We start from the raw sequence: 19,548 nt of genomic DNA, 5'->3' as shown, positions 1-19,548 counted from the left end.
AATGTTGGTCGAGTCACAGGAGTATGAACCACGTACCTGGTGGTGTCCCCTCGTGTGATGGTGGTATCTGTGTCGATGATCTGGCATGTCTTGCAGAGGTTGCCGTGGTAGGGTTGTGTGGGACCTCCTCAGAAGACAAACACGGGACGCAACCAATAGCGTACCCTTCGTTGTCCAGTACTTCCCCGGAGCGGAGAAACTACCCCATGTTCTCCGCAGCCTTCAACATGTCATCGATGACGACGAACACCTCGCTAAGGCCATCCCCATGCCTCCACTACTCGCCTTCAAACAGCCACCCAACCTCAAACAGACCATCGTTCGCAGCAAATTACCCAGCTTTCAGGAGAACAGCGTCCACGACACCACACAACCCTGCCACGGCAACCTCTGCAAGACATGCCAGATCATCGACACAGATACAACCATCACACGAGAGGACACCACCCACCAGGTACGTGGTTCATACTCCTGTGACTCGGCCAACGTTGTCTACCTCATACGTTGCAGGAAAGGATGCCCCGGAGCATGGTACATTGGCGAGACCATGCAGACACTGCGACAACGGATGAACAGACACCGAGCAACAATTGCCAGACAGGAGGGTTCCCTCCCAGTCGGGGAACACTTTAGCAGTCACGGACATTCAGCCACCGATCATCGGGTAAGCATTCTCCAAGGTGGCCTTCGAGAAACACGACAACGCAAAATCATCGAGCAGAAATTGATAGCCCAGTTCCGCACCCATGAGGACGGCCTCAACCGGGATCTTGGGTTCCAGACTCAATAATTCCAACGCTCTCCTGGCCAACCTCCCATCTTCCACCCTCCATTAACTTAAGCTCATCCAAAACTCTGCTGCCCATATCCTAACTTGCACCAAGTCCCATTCAACCATCGCTGACCTACATTGGCTTCCGGTCCACCAACGCCTCAACGTAACCCCACCAGCAGGAAAAAAAAGTTATCTGTTTTTAATACAACTGGACATTCTCTCTCTCTCTCTCTCTCTCTGTCTTTCGGGTCTCTTTCTCTCTTTGTCTGTGTAATTTGACCCATTGTGTATTCAGTATACTGGGACCTACTGTTTTCCGTGGCTAACCTGTCTGAACACCAACGACACCTTTGATTGGTGTGATGATGTCCCAGCCTAATATAAGATATGCGATTTGAGAACCTCTCATTCACTCACTCACCTGACGAAGGAGATAATCTCCGAAAACTTGTGATTTTCAAATAAAACTGTTGGACTATAACCTGGTGTTGTAAGATTCCTTACATTTGTCCACCCCAGTCCATCACCAGCATCTCCACATCATCTCCAACAAGAGAGAGTCTAACTAAATCCCCATGACTTTCAACGGCATTACCATCGCCGAATCCCCCACCATCAACATCCTGGGGGTCACCATTGACCAGAAACTTAACTGGACCAGCCACATAAACACTGTGGCTACAAGAGCAGGTCAGGTGCTGGGCATTCTGCGGCGAGTGACTCACCTCTTGACTCCCCAAAGCCTTTCCACCATCTACAAGGCACAAGTCAGGAGTGTGATGGAATACTCTCCACTTGCCTGGACGAGTGCAGCTCCAACTACAGTCAAGAAGCTCGACACCATCCAGGACAAAGCAGCCCGCTTGATTGGCACCCCATCCACCAACCTAAACATTCACTCCCTTCACCACTGGCGCACAGTGGCTGCAGTGTGTACCATCCACAGGATGCACTGCAGCAACTCGCCAAGGCTTCTTCAACAGCACCTCCCAAACCTGCGATCTCTACCACCTAGAAGGACAAGGGCAGCAGGCACATGGGAACAACACCACCTGCACGTTTCCCTCCAAGTCACACACCATCCCGACTTGGAAATATATCGCCGTTCCTTCATCATCGCTGGGTCAAAATCCTGGAACTCCCTTCCTAACAGTACTGTAGGAGAATCTTCACCACACGGACTGCAGCGGTTCAAGAAGGCGGCTCACCACCACCTTCTCAAGGGCAATTAGGGATGGGCAATAAATGCTGGCCTTGCCATCGAAGCCCACATCCCATGAACGAATAAAAAAAATTTCTTGTTGCTGAGCTACAGCAAGGATATCTAGGAATTGGAAACAGTGCAGGAAAGGCCAACCAAACAGATACCTAGCTTAAGGTATGTGAGAAAAGACTGAACAGCCTGGGAATGTTCACTCTGATGAATAGAAGATTCATTGAAGATATTATACAAGTATTCAAGATTCTTAAGGCAATAGATACATTGAATCTCAATATATTTAGAGATTGCCATAAACTCTAGGACCCTGACATGGCTGAAACCTAGAAGAAAGAAGGTGCACTGAAACTTTTGAATTAATTATATTATGTAAGGGATGATAAATGTGTGAAATGGACTGCCCAAGGGGGCAGGGAAAAATGGTGCGAAAAAAAGTTAAGAGAGAATTGGATAGAAATTTGAGGGAGTGGATGATTTTGGGACCAGCAAGATGGACAGCAGAGTCTTTTCTCATCCTCTGCTTTCTTCCATTCTGATTTTGGAAGGGAGAACAAGAATCATAGAATCATAATTCTAGGAGAAAAATAACAAAAGCAACTGTCCCTAAAAATTCCTATGCTCTCAATGAAGCTTCAGCACTGACTCCATACCAATCTGATGCTGTCCATGTTCTTCAGATATCTCTGCAATACAGAGTCCAATCAAACCCTGGTGCATTCTGTCACACATGCACCATTGTTACTGTCATTTGGATCATGACTGCTGCCCACTGTGTTGACTGGTGAGTGAATTCTATCTAAAGAAGGAAATTTTTCAACCAAATGGGGGCCAGTTAGGGCTGCCAACCCTCCACAATTATCCTGGAGTCTCCAGGAATTAAAAATTAATCTGGACATTGCTGCGAGCAACCCTGGGGAAAAAAATAATTGGGGGAATTTTTAAAAAATGTGCTTTTTAAATTTTCTTTGAAGACTTTTGTTTATTAATTATAAAAATATTAGAGATGTGGAAAAAAGGCTGTTTGGCTGTAGACAGTGGTTTGAGATGAGAGGTGACATGATGAAACCTCCAGCAATATGTCCAACCAGAGTTGGTAACTCTAGGACCAGTATAAATTTAAAATTGGACCATAGAATTTGTTAAACCAAATGAGCCTTTTTGTGTTTCTGAAAGCATCCATATTTGGGGGTCTTGCCCAGTGTACGCACCTGTATGTTGACAAAAACTTTTATGAAACTGCGGATTGGCACAGTGAAACAATGCATTGTGAATAACAGCAGCTGTTAGGATCCCATCATGCATTGTGTTCCCAATCTTAGCTCTGTTAACATGGGGGACATGCCAAACAGAGGCCATAAAATCCCTGGAGACTGCTTTTGCAGGTATCGTCAACAAATGCTATCATGTTGAATTGGTGTAGAAGCAGTAGAATAAGAGGCAATCATAACAAGAAAAGTTTATTTTTTGTCATAAAAACCCAACTGGTTTGTTAATGTCCTTTAGGGAAACCTACCCGGCTTACCCGGTCTGGCCTATATGTGATTCCAGTCTCACGCCAATGTGGTTGTCTCTTAACTGCTACACTGGAGCGGTTCAAGACGATGGCCCAGGGAAATTAGGGATGAGCCGCATCCCAAGAATCAGTAAAAATAAAATCATCTAAACAGAGGGTTTACAGGACGTGATGATGGTTATTTCTTCATTTGAGAGAGTCCCCCCAATTGTCGAATGCTGGCTTGGGAGCTTTGAACATTGCCGTTGCTTTTCTTAAAATTGAGTTTACTGTTATGATGTTCTAATTAAAACAGGACAGTGGAAAGATATGCCGCCTATTGCAGAGCTGAGAGATCTCCCTGTTTAATGGATAAGTTACTGCACAGTGTTATAGTGAGCCACACAAAATTTCCTATGTTTGGTCTGCACGCTGTGCTGCATTGGCTTTATGCAGCTGGTGTCAGTAGGCAAGACTGCAATTGACCACAGTGACCCTTGTCTGTAATCTAGCCTGGGACAGGGACACAGATGCTAAAGCACTTGGGAGAAATTGGTTGCTCCACTCAGCATTGCTGAAAAGTTGGGTAGAATCTCAAATAATAGAAATTTTAAAATTCTGTTTATTACTACAAAAGCAAATCACATGGTGGCAAAGGAAAAATGAAATGAACGCAGGTTAAATCAGCTCATCCCATTTTTATTTACAGGTTTGGTTTAAAACACTGCAGACATATGGTTTTGCTGGACGTTATTCAGTTGATAATATGTTGGAATCATCTTAACTGCCACCATTTTGTTCCATGGTCTGAAAAAAAGGGAACAAATATAAAAATTATAGATGAGGATACCAGATTGTATTCCCAGCCTCTACTGAGTTAGGTGCTCTCAGCTGAGATTGCAGTCGGGATGCTACAATTACCAAGGCCTATAGGGAGGAAAAATCAAAAATCAGCCAGGGTTCCTACTGCCTTTTTCTAGAAAGTATGTGCGCGGATGTTGGGTGAGGACAGGATTGACTCAGCTGTGATAACAAAAACAACAACTTGCATTTATATAGTACATTTAACACAGTAAAACGTCCCAAGGCGCTTCACCGGAATGCAATCAGACAAAAATTGACACCGAGCCAAACAAGGAGACATTGAGACAGGTGACCAAAAGCTTGGTCAAAGAGATAGGTTTTAAGGAGTGTCTTAAAGGAGGAGAAAGAGGTGGATAGGCAGAGATGTTTAGGGAGGGAATTCCACAGCTTAGCCCTCGGCAGCTGGAGGCATGGCAGCCAATGGTGAGGCAAAAGAAGTAGTGGATGCACAAGATGCCAGATTTGGAGTAACAGAGAGTTCTTGGAGGGCTGGAGGAGGTTGCAGAGATAGGGAGGGGTGAAGCCTTGGAGCAATTTGTACACAAGGATGAGAATTTTAAAATTCAGGCGTTGGTGGACCGGAAGCCAATGTAGGTCAGCGATGGTTGAATGGGACTTGGTGCAAGTTAGGATATGGGCAGCAGAGTTTTGGATGAGCTTAAGTTAATGGAGGGTGGAAGATGGGAGGTTGGCCAGGAGAGCGTTGGAATTATTGAGTCTGGAGGTAACAAAAGCATAGATGAGGGTTTCAGCAGCAAATGGGGTGAGCCAGGGCGGAGACGGGTGATATTACGGAGGTGGAAGTAGGCAGTCTTTGTAATGGAGGGAATATGGGGTCGGGAGCTCAGCTCAGCGTCAAATAGGATGCCAAGGTGATACCACTGATGGTTGAGTAGTCTGATGGCACTCAGTCTCAGCTCAATTATGAAGAATGACCATGTGGGCAAGGTACCAGGCTGGTGTCCATGGAACGTGCTTCCACATGAGACATCAGTTTCTGGTCCGTATGGCGATAGTGCCTTTTCCTACTAGGCCACACGGGGGACCTTCTATTTTGTTTTTGTAATCAGCATGAGATTCCATCTTTCTTTAAAATAAAATATTAAATGTTCTCACTCTCAACGTTCTTCCTATGTGACTCAATGTCCATGCTTAAAGGGTAGATCGCCTGCTCCAAAGGCAATGCCAACTCTAGCCTGAAACTACAATGTGCTTGAGGTGGCCCAGGATGAATCTGTGTTTGCTTTCTTGAACTGTCCCTTAATCCAAAATTATGCAGAACAGTATCGGTATCATAGAATCATAGAAGAATCATAGAAGTTACAACATGGAAACAGGCCCTTCGGCCCAACATGTCCATGTCGCCCAGTTTATACCACTAAGCTAGTCCCAATTGCCTGCACTTGGCCCATATCCCTCGATACCCATCTTCCCCATGTAACTGTCCAAATGCTTTTTAAAAGACAAAATTGTACCCGCCTCTACTACTGCCTCTGGCAGCTCGTTCCAGACACTCACCACCCTTTGAGTGAAAAAATTGCCCCTCTGGATCCTTTTGTATCTCTCCCCTCTCACCTTAAATCTGTGCCCCCTCGTTATAGACTCCCCTACCTTTGGGAAAAGATTTTGACTATCGACCTTATCTATGCCCCTCATTATTTTATAGACTTCTATAAGATCACCCCTTAACCTCCTACTCTCCAGGGAATAAAGTCCCAGTCTGTCTAACCTCTCCCTGTAAGTCAAACCATCAAGTCCCGGTAGCATCCTAGTAAATCTTTTCTGCACTCTTTCTAGTTTAATAATATCCTTTCTATAATAGGGTGACCAGAACTGTACACAGTATTCCAAGTGTGGCCTCACCAATGCCCTGTACAACTTCAACAAGACATCCCAACTCCTGCATTCAATGTTCTGACCAATGAAACCAAGCATGCTGAATGCCTTCTTCACCACCCTATCCACCTGTGACTCCACTTTCAAGGAGCTATGAATCTGTACTCCTAGATCTCTTTGTTCTATAACTCTCCCCAACGCCCTACCATTAACGGAGTAGGTCCTGGCCCGATTCGATCTACCAAAATGCATCACCTCACATTTATCTAAATTAAACTCCATCTGCCATTCATCGGCCCACTGGCCCAATTTATCAAGATCCCGTTGCAATCCTAGATAACCTTCTTCACTGTCCACAATGCCACCAATCTTGGTGTCATCTGCAAACTTACTAACCATGCCTTCTAAATTCTCATCCAAATCATTAATATAAATAACAAATAACAGCGGACCCAGCACCGATCCCTGAGGCACACCGCTGGACACAGGCATCCAGTTTGAAAAACAACCCTCGACAACCACCCTCTGTCTTCTGTCGTCAAGCCAATTTTGTATCCAATTGGCTACCTCACCTTGGATCCCATGAGATTTAACCTTATGTAACAACCTACCATGCGGTACCTTGTCAAATGCTTTGCTGAAGTCCATGTAGACCACGTCTACTGCACAGCCCTCATCTATCTTCGTGGTTACCCCTTCAAAAAACTCAATCAAATTCGTGAGACATGATTTTCCTCTCACAAAACCATGCTGACTGTTCCTAATTAGTCCCTGCCTCTCCAAATGCCTGTAGATTCTGTCCCTCAGAATACCCTCTAACAACTTACCCACTACAGATGTCAGGCTCACTGGTCTGTAGTTCCCAGGATTTTCCCTGCCGCCCTTCTTAAACAAAGGCACAACATTTGCTACCCTCCAATCTTCAGGCACCTCACCTGTAGCGGTGGATGATTCAAATATCTCTGCTAGGGGACCCGCAATTTCCTCCCTAACCTCCCATAACGTCCTGGGATACATTTCATCAGGTCCCGGAGATTTATCTACCTTGATGCGCGTTAAGACTTCCAGCACCTCCCTCTCTGTAATATGTACACTCCTCAAGACATCACTATTTATTTCCCCAAGTTCCCTAACATCCATGCCTTTCTCAACCGTAAATACCGATGTGAAATATTCATTCAGGATCTCACCCATCTCTTGTGGTTCCGCACATAGATGACCTTGTTGATCCTTAAGAGGCCCTACTCTCTCCCTAGTTACCCTTTTGCCCTTTATGTATTTGTAGAAGCTCTTTGGATTCACCTTTGCCTGATCTGCCAAAGCAATCTCATATCCCCTTTTTGCCCTCCTGATTTCTCTCTTAACTCTACTCCGGCAATCTCTATACTCTTCAAGGGATCCACTTGATCCCAGCTGCCTATGCATGTCATATGCCTCCTTCTTATTTTTGACTAGTGCCTCAATCTCCCGAGTCATCCAAGGTTCCCTACTTCTACCAGCCTTGCCCTTCACTTTATAAGGAATGTGCTTACCCTGAACCCTGGTTAACACACTTTTGAAAGCCTCCCACTTACCAGACGTCCCTTTGCCTGCCAACAGACTCTCCCAATCAACTTCTGAAAGTTCCTTTCTAATACCATCAAAATTGGCCTTTCCCCAATTTAGAATTTTAACTTTTGGGCCAGACCTATCCTTCTCCATAGCTATCTTAAAACTAATGGAATTATGATCACTGGTCCCAAAGTGATCCCTCACTAACACTTCTGTCACCTGCCCTTCCTTATTTCCCAAGAGGAGGTCAAGTTTTGCCCCCTCTCTAGTCGGGCCATCCACATACTGAATGAGAAATTCCTCCTGAATACACTCAACAAATTTCTCTCCATCCAAGCCCCTAATGCTATGGCTGTCCCAGTCAATGTTGGGAAAGTTAAAGTCCCCTACTATTACCACCCTATTTTTCTTGCAGCTGTCTGTAATCTCCTTACATATTTGCTCCTCAATTTCCCGTTGACTATTTGGGGGTCTGTAGTACAATCCTATCAAAGTGATCTCTCCCTTCTTATTTTTCAGTTCTACCCATATGGACTCAGTGGGCGAACCCTCGGATATATCCCCTCTCACTACTGCCGTGATGTTCTCCCTAATCAAGAACGCAACTCCCCCTCCTCTCTTACCTCCTGCTCTATCTTTCCTATAGCATCTGTACCCTGGAACATTGAGCTGCCAGTCCTGCCCCTCCCTTAGCCATGTTTCAGTAATAGCTATAACATCCCAGTCCCATGTACCCATCCATGCCCTGAGTTCATCTGCCTTGCCCATCAGACTTCTTGCATTGAAATAAATGCAGTTTAATCTAGACTTCCCTTGGTCTTTGCCCTGCTTTCTCAGACCATCTGTCCGGTCATGTTCTGTACACTCTCCCTTACTGCCTTTTGTTTCTGTCACCACTTTATTTCCCACTGACTTCCTGCATCGGTTCCCATCCCCCTGCCACATTAGTTTAAACCCTCCCCAACAGCACTGGCAAACACTCCCCCTAGGACATTGGTTCCAGTCCTGCCCAGATGCAGACCGTCCAATTTGTACTGGTCCCACCTCCCCCAGAACCGGTTCCAATGGCCCAGGAATTTGAATCCCTCCAGCTTGCACCATCTCTCAAGCCACGTATTCATCTTAGCTATCCTGTCATTCCTACTCTGACTAACCCGTGGCACTGGTAGCAATCCTGAGATTACTACCTTTGAGGTCCTACTCTTTAGTTTAACTCCTAACTCCCTAAATTCAGCTTGTAGGACCTCATCCTGTTTTTTACCTATATCGTTGGTGCCTATATGCACCACGACAACTGGCTGTTCACCCTCCCCCTCCAGAATGTCCTGCAGCCGCTCCGAGACATCCTTGACCCTTGCACCAGGGAGGCAACATACCATCCTGGAGTCTCGGTTGCGTCCGCAGAAACGCCTGTCTATTCCCCTTACAATCGAGTCCCCTATCACTATAGCTCTGCCACTCTTTTTCCTGCCCTCCTGTGCAGCAGAGCCAGCCACGGTGCCATGAACCTGGCCACTGCCACCTTCCCCTGGTGAGCCATCTCCCCCAACAGTATCCAAAACGGTATACCTGTTTTGGAGGGAGATGACCGCAGGGGACCCCTGCACTGCCTTCCTACTCTTCCTCTGTCTGTTGGTCACCCATTCACTATCTCCCTCAGTAATTTTTATCTGCGGTGTGACCAACTCACTGAACGCGCTATCCACGACTTTCTCAGCATCGCGGATGCTCCAAAGTGAGTCCATCCGCAGCTCCAGAGCCATCAAGCGGTCAAACAATAGCTGCAGCTGGACACACTTCCCGCAGGTGAAGGAATCAGGGATACAGGAAGGAGCCCTGAATTCCCACATCCCACAAGAGGAACATGACACGGCGCTGGGATCTCCTGCCATGACTTAACCCTTAAATTAGCTTAAGAACAACTACAATGTCAAGAGAAAAAAAAAGGAAAGAAAAACTACTTACCACTCCCTTTAAGGAGTTTACTCCTTTAAATTGTTCTCAATTTAGAGAATGTTAACTACACTAGGGACCTTGATTCACTAAAAAATAAACGCTACTTCCTATAAGACCTGCAGACCTTCCCTTTCCTTTTACTTCAGTTACTGTAGATAAGGAGAAATACTCACCTGAACCTACTCACCAATCAGGTGCCTCCCCTGTGTCGCGTCCCGATCTGATTCCTGACGTCACTTCGAACTCGGTCGCAGCTCCGCTCGGCTCGGCTCCTCTCAGCTGTTCTCAGCGCTCTGAAATCCCGCCTTTTATCGGACGCTCCCTCCGCTCGGCTCGGCTCCTCTCAGCTGTTCTCAGCGCTCTGAAATCCCGCCTTTTATCGGACGCTCCCTCCGCTCGGCTCGGCTCCTCTCAGCGCTCTGAAATCCCGCCTTTTATCGGACGCTCCCTCCGCTCGGCTCGGCTCCTCTCAGCTGTATCCTGATTCATTCCTCCTTAGATTTTAAGCTATAAAGATGACAGTTATAAAGAGCCCAGGGCATACATTTTATGTAAAATGTCGTTTAGTAGCTCAGTTGGTAAAGGCTGCGTGTAGCTGAGCCACACACAGCTGGTTGCACAAGGGTAGCAAGGTTACTGCTGAAGCACTGGTAGGCTGAGGTGATCACAAAAAGACAAGTTATCTGTGTCGACTGTTAGATGTGATGATGGGGTATCTGAAGTATCAAATTCATGTAAGCAACAGATTTGTTCAACGAATATTGACAGCTGTGGGTGAGGGCAAAGAGGAATGCATGATGGTCATGTCTTGTGACATCTATAGCCAGCCTCGTATGACGACTGAATGTAAAATAATTAATTTTAAGATTCTACATGTTTAGTAGTTGTGATTTTTTTTGATTCTATCTCTCCCAGATTTCAACAAGGGCACAATTTGGAATAAAACATTCCAAACATCTGGATTCGCTCTTCATGCATTTGATACAACACAACATCAACGTTTATTTAAATAAAAGAGATTTGTAACAGTTTCTTACAAAGTAGATTCTACAGATACTCATTACGGCAAGTCCTTTCCAAGTTCTTTCATGGTCTCATTCCCTACCCTATCTGAGAGATCTTCTTCAGCATCCCCCACACGCAATCTACTCCTCTGACACTGTTCCCTCCATTTCATTACAGGAGGCTAATCTTTCAGCCATCACACCTTGCCCTTTAGAATTCTGTCCCACAATCATTTTCCCTCATCACCTCCATCACTCCGAAAGTCAACTGACAACTCTTCTTTTTGACCTCTACAGCCTCCCCCTTGAATTTTTCCTCCTTCCTTCCTACTCATTATCATTCTGCTCTGCTTGGTAAAGAGTTCTGGGAGTTTCTCTTTACATCAGAAATTTAAGCAGCTGTTATTGTCCTTGAATTGAAAGGCCTTACAGCTTGTGGCATACAAAGCAACAGGTAATATAATAAAGAAGGCCTACCTGATAAATCCAGTCAGTGTATGCTGATACCCGAGTAAAAACAGTAGGGTTCCTCTCTATAACACAGGAGACTGGTCCGAAGCTTACAATACCATGGACAACCCACATTCCATGATCATTCTTACAATTCAGAGGGCCACCAGAATCTCCCTGTGAACAAGAAAGTGGATAAGAACATAAGAAAGCATAGACAGATAAGGCCATTTGGTTCACTACTTCCATGGACCCCATATCATTGCCACTATCACAGACTCTGTCTTACCCTGTTAACTTCCTGAGGGAAATTTATGCATAAATGCACCCCGCGCCCCAAAGGTAATCAAGCAAAATTCCAGAGTGCTCATCCGTTCTCACATTTTCAAAATTCAGCATTCCCCTGTCCCAGGACTGTTGTGCCCCATGGACTGTTTGGGCTTCTCTGTCTGTACCTATCCCTATAATCTCCCATCCCATTCCCAATCAGATATTTATCTATCTCCTTTTTGAAGCAATTAGTCTTCTCAACAGGAAACTATGCCGAATTTCAATAAATTGGGATACAACCAGTATCAGCTATAAGCGCAGTGTCCTTCAGGAATTATGTTTGGTAAAGCATGTTGACGGAGATTGAACGATGCAGCCGGTGCTGCATAACATGTTTTCATTACAGATTTTTCATAGGTTGAATGTATGGGCCGAGGGATGGGGGAACTAAGTCTTCTGCCCTTGAAAATCTTACTTATGTTACTCAGAAGATTAAGGAACATTCATGATGGAGCAAGCAATGTGTTGTCTTTTGGAGTTTGTAGTGCATCGATCCACCCCTTGTTTTATATCTGACATTAACATTGTAAGATCAATGACTCCAACAATAGACTAGAAACAGAAGAAAATGCAGCCTCTGTCTAAGTAAGTTTGGATGTAAGGAAGACTTGCAGAAACTGGTCGAGCGTAGGCTGGGCTGTGAAAACTAGCTGAACAATATAATTTGAACTGTTCTAAACTTATGTGTGTCTTGAGTTTTTATTCTCCATTTCTTTTTAATAAGCTCTTGTTATTCTTCTACTGTTGTCTATCTTGTCAGCCCTTTTCCCAGCTGAGAGGATAACCTGGAGACTGAGTTCCTCTTCCAATAGTGCTATGTGATCAGCTTCTGCCCCTGGAGAATGGCTGGTTTTGATTCGACATCCTTCGCTTTCTGTGGGATGCCTCGCCTCTCTGTGGTGCTTGAGTGGGTTAAAACCTGTCTTCTATCATCCTGCAATGTAGCACACCGAAGCTCTGTTGACATCGTGCACCTTCCCCTTTATATTCCTCTCAGGCCTTGCACTGTATCCCAGCGAGGTGGGCAGACAGATAACCTGTTCAAGCCCTACTCGAACTGACTGCTGGGAGCTGATCAAAACTGAACATGAAGAAGAAGAACTTGCATTTATATAGCACCTTTCATGACCTCAGAATGTCCCAAAGCACTTACAGCCAATTAATTAATTTTGTTGTGTAGTCACTGTTGTAATGTAGGAAATGCAGCCACCAATGTGTGCACAGCAAGATCCCACAAACATTAATGAGATTAGTGACCAGATAATCTGTTTTAGGTGATGTTGGTTGAGGGCTAAATATTATCCAGGACACCGGTGAAACATTTTACTCTTCCATTATTTTTCTTCTTAATCTGGGGAAACACATAGCGGTAGGTTTTCACTTTTGGCAGTGGTGGAAAATGGGCAGTAGTGGTTCGGCCACCAGTTATACACCCCGCCCGATTTTCCTTTCCATCAGATCTGCTATCGCCCATTTTTCACCACTGCTGAGTGTGAAAATCTACCCCCTTAGTTTTCAGTTAGCACTTTCCCTTCCCCATGACAATTCCTCTTGGGTGAGATTGGTAAATTATTGAATGGGGAAATGTGGGCACAGAACCACATTCCACCATTGTGTGACACGTCTTCCTACAACAACCTGCTGAGCCAAACGCAATTGGCTGATCAACCGAATGGGTGATTTTGGGCACAGAAATAGGACCTATCAATCTACGATGCAAACCCTTGCTATACCGGCCCAAGGGCCCACTAGGCCTCAGCTATTCATGTAGAGTAGGTACAGAGACTGCACCATAACGACAATATATAGAATTGACGGAGACCATTACCTGACATCCAGCCATCACACCATCACCCCCAGCACAGATCATGTTTTGTGTGACCATGCCCGACCACCAGTTTGGTGAATTGCATGTAGCGTAGTTCACCACTGGGAGCAGAGCTTGCTGCAGAGTGGGAGAGGCAAGACCGAAAGCTGGAAGAACGACAGAGTGTATCAGTGTTATTTATTTAATCATTCGTTCAGTTATTCTTCAGATTGTATGGCCTGGATTTTTCTGCCAGAACTACACCGTCAATTTCGCTGTCCAGTGACGAAGTGGTGTATGTAATGGCATAAGTCACTTACTCCATAACTTCCTCTTTCTTTTGCATCCTTACGTTGTAATGGCGCAATTCTCCAGGTATCTGGGCCAATGCCTGCCCGTAGATGTCTTGGACATTATTTGAGGATATGATGTAGCATATAGTGACATCTAGTGGTAAAATGTCCATGCTGCAATAGGCTTTAATTTTTACTATATTTCACGCTGTCCATCCTGAACATCATGAACCCTTTCTACAGTGACTATTTGGACTATTAGTCATTTACTGGATATTCAGACATCTGGAAGAAACCAAGGATGGGCACCAGCAAAATTCCACATTAAAAGTATTCATGAATATTCACTTACATACAATTTTTTTAATACATTACATAGAATCTGCATCACAGAAACAGGCCATTCGTCCCAACTGGTCTGTGCCAGTGTTTATACTCCACACTCTAATTACTTCTTCCCACCCTGCCCCCCATATTCCTCTACTAAATTCTCCCTCCAGTATGCATCAAGCCTCCCTTTAAATGCATCAATGCTTTCTACTACAACCACTCCATGTGGCAGAGTTCCACATTATCACCATTCTTTGTGTAAAGAAATTCTTCCTAAATTCTTTATTTTATCTATTAGTGGCTATCTTATATCTATGCCCCTTTGTTCTGGACTTACGTTTAGTTAATCCCCATCCGGTGATGTAACATGGATACCCATTGGGTAGGATCTGACCGAAGGGTGGTAAGACAGCTACCTCTACGTCAGGGGTAGCATATGCAGGTTCTGCGAGTCGGAGTAGGGCGATGTCATTCCTAAAAGTCACAGGGTAGAAGTGAAAAACAGTTCTCCTCCCATGGCTCAGATTGGTAAAAGATCCCCAATTGCTTCTGAGTTAGCTGACCTCAGCAACAATGCTACAATTAGACTCAGCACCCCTGGGCTGAGGGAGAGGAAACAATATCAGCCAAATTCCTATGGTTGAGCGCTATCTAGTTACTCCTGCTGGAAAGTGTGATATTGATTAAGAAAGCTGGAACTTGCATTTATATTATGACTTTCACGACCTCAGGACGTCCCAAAGTGCTTCACAGCAAATGAAGTACTTTTGAGGTGTAGTCACTGTTGTTTTGTAGGGAAACGTAGCAGCCAACTTGCACACAGCAAGGTTCCATAAACAGCAAAGCATTAAATGACCAGATAATCGGTTTTAGTGATGTTGGTTGAGGGAAAATATCGTGCAGGACAAAGGGAGAACTGCCAGTGTCACCCACTTCCCAAGAACAAGTAATAAAATAAATTTAATACAGATTTTACGATCTGCCATTTTACTTAGAGTAACAAATGTTTGGAATAATGTGATGGGTAGAACAATGTGGAGACAAAATATTAGGGGCATCAAATGCAGCTCGATGCTATGATGGAAAAATTACGATACTAGAAGGATAAACATCAATGAGCTGAATGGCCTATGTCTTGCCCTTGACTATTCTTATGTTCTTAGGTACAATAATGTGCAGTTTCACACATGGACAATGGTGATTTTGGCCGGGATGAGTGCGTCGCTGGCATGGTTGGCATCTATTACCCATCCCTAGTTACCCTGAGAAGATGGTAATGGGCCTTCTTCTTGAGAGGTTGGCACAAGTTGCTAGCCACTTAAGAGTCAACCACACTGATGTGAGACTGGAATCACATATAGGCCAGAGCAAGTAAGCATAGTAGGCTTCCTTCCCTAAAGGGAATTAATGAACCAGTTGGGATTTTATGACAATCCGGCAGCTTCATGGTCACTTCTACTGATACCAGATTTTTATAAAACTGAATTTAAATTCTTAAACTACTATGGTGGGATTTGAGCTCGTGTTTTCTGGATTAATAGTCCAGTAACATAACCACTACACTACCATACCCTATATCCAGTGGTACTGAGGGGTAGTCAATACTTATGGACCTGTACTCTGGCACTACAATGCACCTACACATAAATAGGCAGGTTTATTGTACATTTCCCGTCACTTACAGTGGAAAACTCCAGAAGTGATGAGGTTAAGCTGGTGAAGTGGTGCCTAAAAACATTTTCCACCCACTGCACTCAATTATGGACTGGAGGTTGACTTAACTCAAATGAAAATTCTAGGCCATGATATCCACAGAAATGCACTTTACAGAGGTAGTCAATAGCAGACATCCTGACCAGTTTTTACCCTCCTCAGCCTGGGGCACTGAAACAAATTGTGAGAAAGAATTTCTTACAGATTTGCTACAACCAAACAGCACTACAAAGCAGATTAACTGCTCATTCTCATTGCTGCCTTTGGGATCTTGCTGTGTGCAAAATAGCTATCGCATCTGCCTACTTAACAACAGTCAGCGCACTTTAAAAATAATCAATTGTGCATTTAGTATCTGAGATGTTTCTGGGAGATACAACAGTAGAAATAATAGAGATCATAGAATCATAGAAAGGTTACAGCATAGAAGGAGGACATTCGGCCCATCGAGTCCGTGCCAGCTCTGCGCAAGAGCAATCCAGCTAGTCCCACTCCACCGGCCTATCCCTGTAGCCCTGCAAATTTTTTCCTTTCAAGTACTTAGTCAGTTCCCCTTTGAAGGCCATGATTGAATCTGCCTCCACCACCCCCTTGGGCATTACATTCCAGATGCTAACCATTCGCTGTGTAAAAAGGTTTTTCCTCATGTCACCTTTGGTTCTTTTGCCAATCACCTTAAATCTATGTCCTCTGGTTCTTTACCCTTCCACCAATGGGAACAGTTTCTCTCTATCTACTCTGTCTAGACCCTTCATGATTTTGAATACCTCTTTCAAATCTCCACGCAACCGTCCCTCTTCCAAGGAGAACAGCCCCAGCTTCTCCAGTCTATCCACGTAACTAAAGCCCCTCATCCCTGGAATCATTCTAGTAAATCTCTTCTGCACCCTCTCTAAGGCCTTCACATCTTTCCTAAAGTGTTATGCCCAGAACTGGACACCATACTCCAGTTGTGGCCGAACCAATGCTTTATAAAGGTTCATCATGACTTCCTTGCTTTTGTACTCTATGCCTCTATTTATAAAGCCCAGGGTCCAGTATGCTTTTTTAACCACTTTCTCAACCTGCCCTGCCACCTTCAATGATTTGTGCACATATACCCCCAGATCTCTCTGTTCCTGTACCCCTTTTAGAGTTGCGCCCTCTAGTTTATATTGCTTCTCCTCGTTCTTCCTACTGAAATGTATCACTTCGCACTTTTCTGCGGTGAATTTCATCTGCCACATGTCCGGCCATGCCACCAGCCTGTCTATATCCTCTTGAAGTCTATCACTATCCTCCTCACTGTTTACTACACTTCCAAGTTTTGTGTCATCTGCAAATTTGGAAATTGTGCCCTGTATACCCAAGTCCAAGTCATTAATATATATCAAGAAAAGCAGTGGTCCCAGCACTGACCCCTGGGGAACACCACTGTACACCTCCCTCCAGTCTGAAAAACAACCGTTCACCACTAATCTCTGTTTCCTGTCACTTAGCCAATTCTGTATCCATGTTGCTACTGCCCCCTTTATTCCATGGGTCGCAATTTTGATGATAAGCCTACCATGTGGCACTTTATCAAACGCCTTTTGGAAGTCCATATAAACATTGCCCTCATCTACCCTCTCTGTTACCTCATCAAATAACTCTATCAGGTTAGTTAAACACAATTTGCCTTTCACAAATCCGTGCTGGTTTTCCCTATCAGTCCAAGTGACTGCTAATTCTGTCCTGGATTATCATTTCTAAAAGTTTCCCCACCACTGAGGTTAAACTGCCTGGCCTGTAGTTGCTGGTTTTATCCTTACACCCTTTTTTGAACAAGGGTGTAACATTTGCAATTTTCCAGTCCTCTGGCACCACCCCCGTATCTAAGGATGTTTGGAAGATTATGGCCAGTACCTCTGCAATTTCCACCCTTACTTGCCTCAGCAACCTAGGATGCATCCCATCTGGACCGGGTGACTTATCTACTTTAAGTACAGCTAGACTTTCTAGTTCCTGTTTTTTTAATCAATTTTTAGCACATCCAGTATCTCAACTATATCTTAATTTACTGAGACTCTGGCAGCATCTTCTTCATTGGTAAAGACAGATGCAAAGTGCTTATTTAGTACCTCGGCCATCCCCTCTGCCTCCATGAGTAGATCTCCTTTATGGTCCCGAATCGGCCCCACCCCTCCTCTTACTACCTGTTTACTGTTTACATGCCTGTAAAAAATTTTTGGATTCCCTTTTATGTTGGCCGCCAGTCTATTTTCATGCTCTCTCTTTGCCCCTCTTATTTTCTTTTTCACTTCCCCTCTGAGCTCTCTATATTCTGCCTGGTTCTTACTTGTGTTATCAACCTGACATCTGTCATACGCCCCTTTTTTCACTATCTCTTTTGTCATCCAGGGAGCTCTGGCTTTACTTGCCCTACCTTTCTGCCTTGTGGGAACGTGCCTAGACTGTACCCGAACCATCTCCTCCTTAAAGACAGCCCACTGTTCAATTACAGTTTTGCCTGCCAATCTTTGATTCCAATTTACCCAGGCCAGATCTGTTCTCATCCCAATGAAATTGGCCCTCCTCCAATTGAGTATTTTTACTTTAGAGCGGTCCGTGTCCTTTTCCATAGCTATTATAAACCAAAGGAGATTTGACCACCAACCACACCAAATAAAGAGGCATCACTCCACAAAGTACATGTTTGCATTCACTGTTTGTTTTAAAAATTGAAAAACCTAGGTGGAGAGCCAAAGGCGATGGTACAGGACAGCACTAAGATTGAAATGAGTAGAAGACACGATGAGGTAAATTATTATTTAGCATTTCACGACCTCAGGATGTCCCAAAGCGCTTTACAGCTAATGAAGTACTTTTGAAATGTAGTCACTGTTGTAATGTAGGAAATACTGCAGCCAGTTTGCACACAGCAAGCTTCCACAAACACCAACAAGATAAATGATTAGATCATCAGTTTTGGTGATAAATGTTGGTCAGGACACCAGGAGAACTCCCCTGCTCTTCTTTGAATAGTGCCGTCGGATCTTTTACACCCACCTGAGAGGGCCGATAGGGCCACAATTTAATGTCTCATTCGAAAGACGGCACCTCTGACAGTGTAGCACTCCCTCAGTACCGCACTGAATGTCAGCCTGGATTATGTGCTCAAGTCTCTAGAGTGGGGCTGATCCCACAACCTCCTGGATCAGAGGCAAGGGTGGTACCACTGAGCCAGAGCTGACACCTTGGCATTAAATACTGATTAAGTGAATCTAAACTTTGGCTGTAAGGCCTGTGGAATGTAGGAGGAAGGGAAGAGAGGAAGGTAAGAAGTTCCACAACTTTAAGACCCTGGGAAAGAGTGAATTAAAGTAGGAGACACATATGAGTCTTGATTTCAACACAGTGGGGTTGCAGGGAGGAGGAAGACCATGCACAATGGTGTACTTGGAGACTTTCAGGAATAAAAGAAAAAATCACCAGCAATCATCATAGAGACATTAAACCAGAGAAAGATTTTTAAAAGATTTTGAAGGAGAGAGTAGCTTAAGAATAGTTCAATGTGGATTAAATTCCTAAATTTTAAAATGCAGATATGAATTACCCATTTTCAAGGGCAGTTGGATTCCATCCAGAATGAATGATGATCGATTGAACATGTCTCAAATATTCATTGCCTTTCTGCTCCAGATTGTGCTCGCCAAGAACAACACCATATCTTCCTGGGATGCTGAAAAGAAAAAAAAGAAAGACATATTTATACAGCTCCTTTCTTGGGATGTCCCAAAGCACTTTACAGCCAATGAAATACTCTTGAAGTGCATTCACTGTTGTAACATAGGAAACGTGGCAGTCAATTTGCACACAGCAAGGTCCCACAAACAGCACTGAGATAATGACCAGATAATCTGTTTTAGTGATTTTGGTTGAGGGATAAACATTGACCAGGACACAGGGG

At 44.4% G+C, this 19,548-nt stretch overlaps 1 protein-coding gene across 1 annotated transcript in view; it reads right to left on the bottom strand.

The window, feature by feature from the left end:
• Nucleotides 1-4,266: 4,266 nt before the first annotated feature.
• LOC137308048 (elastase-1-like) overlaps nucleotides 4,267-19,548 on the bottom strand; it is a 32,357-nt gene continuing 17,075 nt past the window's right edge. The window contains exons 4-8 of the mRNA XM_067976990.1: nucleotides 19,195-19,320; nucleotides 14,245-14,381; nucleotides 13,306-13,451; nucleotides 11,175-11,324; nucleotides 4,267-4,293 (exon numbers count right to left, since the gene is read on the bottom strand). Coding sequence (XP_067833091.1) covers nucleotides 4,267-4,293; nucleotides 11,175-11,324; nucleotides 13,306-13,451; nucleotides 14,245-14,381; nucleotides 19,195-19,320 — 586 coding nt within the window. The remainder of the gene's footprint in view (nucleotides 4,294-11,174; nucleotides 11,325-13,305; nucleotides 13,452-14,244; nucleotides 14,382-19,194; nucleotides 19,321-19,548) is intronic.

The sequence above is a fragment of the Heptranchias perlo genome, chromosome 3 (genome assembly GCF_035084215.1).
Source record: "Heptranchias perlo isolate sHepPer1 chromosome 3, sHepPer1.hap1, whole genome shotgun sequence".
Classification (NCBI taxonomy): domain Eukaryota; kingdom Metazoa; phylum Chordata; class Chondrichthyes; order Hexanchiformes; family Hexanchidae; genus Heptranchias; species Heptranchias perlo.
This window is presented reverse-complemented; position numbering and strand designations above follow the sequence as displayed.